Source organism: Anopheles coluzzii, chromosome 3 (assembly GCF_943734685.1).
Source record: "Anopheles coluzzii chromosome 3, AcolN3, whole genome shotgun sequence".
In the NCBI taxonomy this organism is placed as follows: domain Eukaryota; kingdom Metazoa; phylum Arthropoda; class Insecta; order Diptera; family Culicidae; genus Anopheles; species Anopheles coluzzii.
Window position 1 is genome coordinate 13,218,118 of NC_064671.1, and position 9,383 is coordinate 13,227,500.

At 43.8% G+C, this 9,383-nt stretch overlaps 1 protein-coding gene and 1 long non-coding RNA gene across 3 annotated transcripts in view; one reads left to right on the plus strand and one right to left on the minus strand.

Annotated features, from left to right (window-relative positions):
* Positions 1–9,383, plus strand: part of LOC125907550 (uncharacterized) — a 275,982-nt gene that overhangs the window by 34,118 nt on the left and 232,481 nt on the right. The gene's annotated exons all lie outside the window — the stretch shown is intronic.
* The window catches only part of LOC120955230 (neuronal acetylcholine receptor subunit alpha-7-like), an 83,940-nt gene that overhangs the window by 20,978 nt on the left and 53,579 nt on the right, over positions 1–9,383 (minus strand). The window contains exon 5 of the mRNA XM_040375910.2: positions 6,333–6,377. Coding sequence (XP_040231844.1) covers positions 6,333–6,377 — 45 coding nt within the window. The remainder of the gene's footprint in view (positions 1–6,332; positions 6,378–9,383) is intronic.

A 9,383-nucleotide genomic window follows, 5' to 3' on the forward strand; every position in this document is an offset into this window, starting at 1 on the left:
CACTTCCGTTTATCTCAGCGGAAGGGGGGCGTAAAAAAATATAAACCAATCGATTCAGTTACATGCGTCGGTGTTGCGTCGTTGGCAGGCATCTCCTGCGCCCGGTGGGTGCAAAATATGTTTAAATGTACAAAAACATGCACCGAGCGACTGACACAAATCAAATAAAAACCCTCGAAAATGGACATCGGAAAACCCCAGCTGCCAGTGGCAATGGCAGCTTGTCTGTACAAACAGAAACAGAGCGAAGGACTTCCATCCATTCATCGGTGGCGCAGGACAAACGGGAGCAAATTGGCACTTTTTGCAATCGACGCAGCTTCATGTACCTTCGCGGGCTACATGGAGAGTGCGCGCGATGTTGGTTGGAGTTTTTTGTATAGTTATATGAACGTTGTATTTTGTATCGAATCAATGTTTCGGTTTGTTTGGTTTTGTGTAAGATATGCTATGTCAAATGGTGAGTGAGATGCAGCTTTTAAAGGGTTTGGTAAGTGTTAGTCGTAAAAAGCGATTGTTTTTTTAAGGTGCTTTGGTGCCAAACAATGTCGAACACAGGGTTTTTTCAGGAGTTCTGATAGTAACTTCTGGTACGTTGGTGATAAAACTGTCATCTTTCCAAATTTTGTTTGTAGGAATATGGATACTATGGCATCCTTACATTTCCAACCACATTTCTAGTTAGAATATTATTGGTCATACAATCCAATTGGTCATATCATTCACATCCCGTCACACAAGATTCACTGAAGTGACAGCCTGAAAACGTCTGTTTCATATTATGAAATATATGAAATTGATTTAAGGCCACCCAAGTAAAAATGATTGGGAATGGCTGAGAACTGAAATACTTATCACATTTTAATCAGCATTTATATCATTAGAAAGACATATTGTAACATCAAAAGCACCAATTTAAATGATTTTTGTATTGAAAATATAAAACCCAATCGAACGAAAAGTTTTCCGAGCATTTTAATCCAAAATTCATCTTTCCAAACCCTCTCATCTTCCCCACCCAGGTATTGAAATTCATCGATGGCATTAGACTTTTATGAAAGTGGAAAACTTTTTCCTTGGGTCATTAGGATGTTCCACCAAAACACATCCCCGTTGATGCTTCTTTGTTTCAGCCGCTAGTCTTTACACATGCGCCCTTTGGAGACGGCCCGAGTGACCAGAATTTTTGCAATCAAACTTTAGTCCCGCAGGAATCGATGTAAACTTAAATTTGTGTATGCCATTTTGGAAACTGTACCACTGCTTATGTAAACGAATGACATCCTACTCTTTTTGAAGTTAGAAGCTTCTTGATTCCTTTTCAATTTGTACAAAAATATCACAAAAAATACACAACAACTAATCGAGCGAATGGATCTGTTTCAAATTAGCCCCCGATGATCCCTATTAGCTTTTAGTAGCAATAAAACTGACCAAAAGGACACCGCCATCGGGGCCACTCGGGACGGGACGAAAAACTCCAGCCACTCCAGTGCTACCAGGAACCTTCTTCCCGATCCCACTTAATCTCGGCCGCACTCAAATGGATAATTAATATTCGAGCAAATGACTGTGAAGGTTGGCACTCAGCGTAGCTGATCGGTAAACGGTCCTCCTCTCCACCGAGTCGTAGTGAACAGTCAGTCGTGGTTCTGTCCTGCTGCTGCTCCCAATGCTTTACCTCGAATTTCGTGACGTGTGTCTGGTGGAACGAAAGGGCAGATAATCCCACGGCCACACGTGTGTAGGTGGAGCGCGTTCTTCGTCCTGGCAGCGCAGAACAGCCCAGCGGTGGCAGACGGTAGGATGCAACACGTCATTAAACACATTCATCACCAGTGCCAAGGCCAACCGATGAACGATGGGTACGCCTCGGGCTGTGATCCGTGTGTGTGTGTGTGTGTTAGTAGCCTTAGCACATGGACTACTAGGGCTGGTTGCAACCCCGGGGATGTAATCAAATTATATGAGCTCCTAAAGTCCACATTTCTTCACGGGCGTGGTGTGGTTTTCGGTGGAAGGAAGAACGAACGGCACACAGACAGGAAGCGGCCCGGACGCTCCAGTCCGGATGGCGGAGATTAATGAGTTTTGCATGAAGCTGGACCAGATCGTCGTCTCTCTGCTGTCGTCGTCGGTGGATGTGCCGTGAGCGTTTGCTACCTTCGTTTCAATAGCAGCAGCAGCAGCAGGTCCGTATCTCCCAGCGGTCATTTTGGCACCGGTTCATCAACGGACCGGTGGCACCAGCCTAGCACTCAGCAGCCCAAAATCCGTTCTGGGATTAGCTCGGAGACATGCTGCTTCCTTCGCACGTGTGTGTGTGTGACCGGGACGGGGAGACTCATTGAAGTTGGCTTCAAGTTTCATCGAAGGGGTTCGTCGATGGGATATGGGGGAAGGGGCGTGTTTGGCGGGAGGCAAAAAAAAGTATGTAATTGATACCAGACGCCCCGCGTGAACTGAACCGTAACGCAACTCCCAAATGGTTGGCCGAGCCGTTGAGCGTATGTATGCGTGTGTGTGAAAGCGCTCGCACCGGTTGATGGTTACTGCCCCGTAAGCCCGCCGTGACTGATGATGAAGCTTTATGATCATCATGCTCGGTCCGGTGCATGCATGCCGGGGTGCTACAACACAGGACCTCACCACAACTGCCAGATGTAATTTATATCCCTTTTCGTGCTCGTGCCCTGGCCAACCCCGGGACGCAATAAATCATAGATCCGTGGCCCGGTCCCGGATGCTGCTGCTGCTGCTGCTGGTGTGCCAGTGTTGTAGCGCTGGGTGACCGCGAAGCGCAAGGAAGGAGTACGGGGAGTGTATCAGTATCTCAGTTCCGGGAATTTGGTAAGCACACTTCAAAGAGGTGTAGCTTATGATGTCGGCGTGCTTTGTTATGCGGCTGCCCGCGTGCGCTCGCGTGTGTGCGCTGGGTTAGATGGAAATGTTTTGCGGAAAGTAATCTCGGGCAGAATATTTATTAACCAAACGAAAGAATTACTGATATCGTCTGTGTTGTCTGACGAAAAAGAGCTCAACTAGGCGTATAAGTGTGAAGCTAGTTGTAGTAAATAGTAAACTTGCAAGATATTTGAGGTTTCAAATTAGATTTTCATTATAGCAATGTTGTTGGCAATCCAACTCGTTCGTTATCCTATCATTCTGGCTTCATTAAAAGATATCTATATAGATATCTAAATGAAGGTGAAAAGTATGTTTTATTCTATTTTTCTTGGTACGACAGGTCTTTACCAAAAATGTTGTACAATAAATAAATAAACACATAAATATTCTATCTCAAAAAGATATATAATAAAAAGATAAAAAAAAACAAATAAGACAAACTGTGTTACGATCTTTGAACTCCGATCTCTTGGTCATACAATCCTTTTTTTGCATTCTTCAGATACATTCAGGTCGAATTTTTATGATTTTTTAGACCAGATTTTGAACGGTGAAAATGATACAATTCGTCATAGATATCCTTCGGTTTTGTTTGAATCACTTTAAATTTATTGTTTGAAAGCAATGTTTAGTGCATTTTGTATTTTTTTGGACAGACTTTCATTGCTTTTGAGTTCGATAGGTGATACGTTACGATATCAATCACTTTCTTTTTAGAATTAGATATTACAAACAAGCAATATGTTATCAGTTTAGACAATATTTTCATTAAAATCGTCATTTAAATGATCAAAACCAATTTGAATATTTCTTTATAGGATGCTTAAGTAAAAGGCACAACCTGATTAATTAAAAATTAAGCACTTTAGGCAATCTCCATAGCCCAATGAAACACAATGCCAAATGCTGGTCCTCTAATAATTTTACAATTACTGTGTGTAAATTAAAAGCTTTGTGCGTAAACACGTGCTAAGAACTAGAATACTAATCACACCTTCGTATTATGCTGTGACCAGTGAGAAGTTATTATTAAACGCATATTATCAAACACCTCCCAGTTTTGCGCGCTCACCACCGCTGAGCACGAACGAATCACACACGAACTGATTCCCCGAGCAATGAATCGCCTTTTTCATCATCATCATCATCTTACCCGGTCGGGAGGAGCGGCACCGAAACCAAACCCAAACCAAAGATCCAAACCAAGGAGCGGCATCATAAATAAGTAACGAAAATATGCCACAACGGCACAAAATGCCGGTCAAAAATCAACCTCCAAAATGATTGCGCCACACCGAAACCGCAGGAAAGCATGTTCACCGCGTCGTCAACGCGGGGCGGTTCATACCATCTCTACCAATGCATGCAACCGTGGCAGCAAACGGAAGATGCGTAACGTAACAAAAGAAACTGTAAAAAGAAAATCAAACCAACGAAGGGAAGGAATAAAACGCTACTACACTGACTGCTACACGCAGCACCAACCAGCGCGGGGACACGAGCCGCGGGGGCCGACGACCTGGGCGAGGTCCAAAATAAGATTATATTTCACCAAAAGCGCAATAAATTGCACATCATATTATGGTTTTTGCGGTGGCCATGGACCACTGGACGCGAGAGACAGAAAAGGAAGAAAAAAACAGCACAGCTTACAATCACAACGACGGCAGGCGGCCGGAAATGTAATTCGTGCGGGGCCGGACAATCGACAGACGCCGTTGCGGCATTTCCGTGCGCCTTCCCGATGATGATTGTGGCTGGGAAGCGTTTTCGGGCTGGGATTTTGCTGTTGCTTCAATGGTTTTGGGGCAGAAACGCAATATACATGCCCCGGGAAGGGCTTTTGTCTGCGGGCTCTGCGGTGGGAAGACGAAGAAGCCAGCGAAACGAAAACGACACGCACACACACACACACACACACACACACACACACACACACACACACACACCCACACACACACACACACACACACCGGAGAAGGATATAAATAAAAGCTTATCTCGAGCTCGAATGGAGCAACGTGGTGGGCTGGCCAAACTGGCGAGTAGTGCCAGTGCCTTGCGCACCGTGCACTTACACCTCACAGAAAGCGTGATGAAGAACACACAAACGGACAGAAGTCGAACCTGTCGAAACAAATTGCTAGCCTCATATTTTATTTATTAAAGAGCGCTCGTTCTTGGTTCTCCGGTCTGTCCGGTCTGAAGATTTTTTTTTCTGCCGAGGTGAAGTTTTAAGTCCACTTGCTCCGGTACTGTGTCGAAGCCTGCGGGGAAGAATCAACACCAAAACCAAGACACAGGACATAGCTCCAATCGTGCCAAAATCCAAAAAGGGACGGGCTTTGTTTCGTACCGCATTGGCTTCCCGTCACATCACGGGTGCCTCGCGAAGCGTGTTATGTTACGTTCCACACGCCACACCAATCGAGCACTCAATGCAATGCTTTGCCGTGCTCGAAGGAGTGGATTTTTATTTTCCAGACTTCCTTGACTTCTCCGTTTTCTTTACCGGATCACTCATAAACTATCACTAGCCGGACCGGGTATGATTGCAATGTGTCGATTGGCGAAGAAAGGTATAAGAGCATCCAGCTTCTTTTTTTTCGTTTGCTGTTGTAGCCTTCGTTTTCCATTCCATCCCCATATCGTCCCTTCATCGAGGGTCGGTTTCCGGGGCCCGGAACTAGTAATCGAGTTAAAATTGTTTCCGATGTGAGATGCGAGTGAAAAATGTTGCCCAGCCTTGGCACACCAACCCGAGCACGTGATGATTATTTGGCTTTCGCTTAATGTGCTTTATATGGCGTTTTATTCTGGGGGGCCAAGCGCTCGTGGCTGATTTGAGCGGAAATGGAGCAACACGTATCGCTATTATTTTGTGTTCTTTTTAACCCCAACTCGAGGCAGCAGTAGTAGCACTGAAACCGATAAAAAATAGGGACAATTTTTGTGCTGCTGTTGTTGTGAGCTTTCTGCGATTGTGAGGTCAACGTGATTATCGGCCAACAGTAATCGATAGGTGTTTGTTTGCTCTTAAATTAAATCTAGTCGCGCTAAATGAGATCATTGCTTTGCGCTGCAAAGTAAACATCTCGATTGATATGGAACCAAAAACGACGTCGGTGTAGGAAAACCATACAGTAAGAAGTGTCCGGGGGGGGGGGGGGGGGGGAGAGAAAAAAACACAAGCCATCTAAGTTGACCCCGTGTGGCTCCACTCGCGCACGGCAGGCGGTAATCGTTCGGTAACGCAAATGGAAAGGTGCGGACCGCCCATCTCTGTCTCCCCATTGCAAGGTGTTAAAGATGATTGCTCGAATTGCAGCCAGAGGGATGCGCAGTGGCTTCGATGCAACATTCCATTTCAGCCGCGCTTCGATTCCGACCTGCCCCGGGAGCCACACCTTGTCGATCGTACTTACGAGCTTCAGCCAAATGTTCGTCACTAGCAGCTGATTCTTTTCGTCCTGTAAAAAAAAGAGGGAGAAGTAAAGTATTATTTAGCTTGGGTGTTGGTTGATGTGGGTATAATTAGGAGAACTTCATAAAAATCATATAGCATTATCTTTATTTTGCAGTGTGAAGAACAATGGTGCGGTTTGTTGTTACTGCCCTCGCATAATCAATAAATGCTAATCCATCAAATAAAGTTTCGCTGAGGCTCAGGTGTCACCATACGGATTGGTTGGAGTAGGGGATTTGAAGTCATTAAAAAAGGGTCCGATAACACATATAACTCTTTTATGATGATTTTAAGATTGATGAACCTAATCGAATTTGATACTGCTTACAGAAGCTGGTAATCTTTCTTTTCCCAGTATATTTCTATTTTTATAGTGTATTCAAACTAACCAAAAAAATATTATAATACATAAATACTTGAATTTTTAACATTTGTTCAACTTTTGATCATAGATAACAATTTTGGACATTAGTGTGAAGTTAACGTAGAGTATTGCAGAATAGTAGAGCCTTGTTAAGAAATGGATAGCAACAAGATTAGTTAAATAAAAAACATAGATTTTTTTTATATCCGATATAAACCACAATGATGGCTGGGTACATCAATTGGTTAGAGTTGTCGTTCTCTCTGCGTCATAACTCACGTATCAAGGGAGCTTCCTTGCCTTTCAATCAATATGATCTTTGACATCATGGTTAAGTATCAAATGTTGCGTCAAGATCAGTCACTAAATGAGACTTCACGTATGACAATGATTTTTAAGTATGAAGTATGACTAACAAGTTCTTTGCTTTAGATAAATTGTGGGATGCTATTTGATATTATTAGAAGTTCAAAAGGACAGTGCATAGTTCATACAGTGATACAGTTCATACATAGAAGCAGTGATTGCTCACACTAGCAAAATGTATTGTTTGATACAAACTAAGCAGCATTTCATAATACAATCTCACCACCATAAGTAAATAATGTACACGTATAATTAAAAAAAAAAAAAAAACTTAAAGCTACACAAATCCGTTCTTATCCATCTAGTACCGCCGTAGAGGAGATCTAGCAGGGACTTGGGATGTTTTTCGTGCAGTATAAAACCTCCACTGGTTGCTGGGCAACACGAATCATTTACAGCACAATCAGATTTAAATCTTTGTGTCGTTAAAAAGGCGAGTTTATGTTTTCAGTAGCATATATTGCTTGTAAAACTCACTAAACTACGTGCATAATGTCAACAGCTACTACATTAATAAAAGGGAATTGCAACGTTGTACTCCAGTAAGGGATCTGGGCGTTGAACTGGACGAAAAACTCATCTTCGGGACACATATTGAAAACATTATTGACAGAGCAAACAAAATGCTAGGTTTCGTTACGCGACTGAATTTAGAGATCTTTTGTGTTTAAAATCATTGTATAATTGTCTAGTCCAATCCATCTTTTAGTTCAACTGTGTAGTGTGGTGACCTCAAACAATAGGGATTTGTGCGAAAATCTGTGCAACGTAGATTTACTAAAGTCGTGGTTCGTTGCCTCCCTTGGAGAGGAAATTTCAATAGGAATGACTACCACACTACCGTATGAATTAGTTTTAGCATAAAGAATTAAGTGGCAAAGGTCATAGTCTATGTAGTACCAGACCCATAAATTGTCGTAATATATAAATAAATCAATAATCAATAAAAATTTGAATTTGTTCTCATTTTGCATCAACATGGTTTGATTACTTTTGAAATATGTTAACTGCCACATACTTCAATTAAATTTCTCTTACAAAGATTGCATCTTGCAGGTTTACTTATGTTTCAAATAGCAAACGGCGGATAAAAACACACACAAAAGTCTTGACAAGGTTTCACAAACGTCACATTGATTTTGCCTTCCCTGAATGCACCTGATAAGGCACCTGTAATTACACCGGTGACGGTGTGACGGTGGACGGTTGTGCCAAACTAGCCGGCAGGCGATCGGCGCTAATGGAACTGTCCTGTTACCCCAGTCACACTCACACAATTCCCGAACAGCCGGCATCAGGTTACAATCACTGCATCGAACATCGAACGAGGGCAAACAGAAATGCAAACGAGCACACATTTGCTCCACTTTCCATCGCGCCATAAAACGGGCATCCTTGCCTGCTGGGCATGTACGAAGGGGGAGGGGGCAGGAGTGCTAATTGAGCCCCGATCCTTACCCGTGGATTTGCCCGCAACCCCGAGGCTTCGAGTCTGAGACGGTTTTGCAAAACAGCCGCCATAGCGCACCGTACGGTACGGATTCCTCCATTTTGCCACCACGGTTTTCGGGAATGGAATGAACCTGTAAAACCCCGAAACCCCAACCCGGATCTTTACCAGGTGGTGGTGAAATTTACGGAGGCGTTTTTGGGGCGGGCTGCACTGCACGGAGTAGAAGCGAAGATCGTGTTTGGGAAAATCAATTATGCAAGCCTGGCCCACGGCGATGTGGCCCCAGCCACCCCCGGTGCGACTGGAAGGGATGACGGGTGTGACACAAAAATGATGCTGGTAGTTTTTCTCGTTACTTACATGACTCTTGCACATACATATATTAATGGAAGGGCATACAGGCGCAGGCGGTACACATTCACTCAAACATACGACAAGAGAGAGAGAGAGAGAGAGAGAGAAAGAGTGAAAAAAGGGCAAACGAATCATCTTCCAGCTGGATGCTTTCGACCGAATATGGGATACGTTGTTATACAACGATGTAGACGAGGATGTTCCATCCGCTTCGAGCTGTTCTTCTTCCCGCCCGCCAGTTCCCTTACACAGCAGGTTTGGGTTAAAAAAAGGAACACGAAGCAACAGTGAAGAAACAATACACCCTTGTTGCTAAAGAACGAGAGAGTAGCAGAGAGAGAGAGAGAGAGTGAGGTAGACGACGACTACGACGAAGACGACGACTATTTGCATCTCAATTACAGCTCCCATATCACACTTTGGACAAAGCCCTTAATCTCGAGCACACTCCTAGTGATGAAAATGGCAACGGC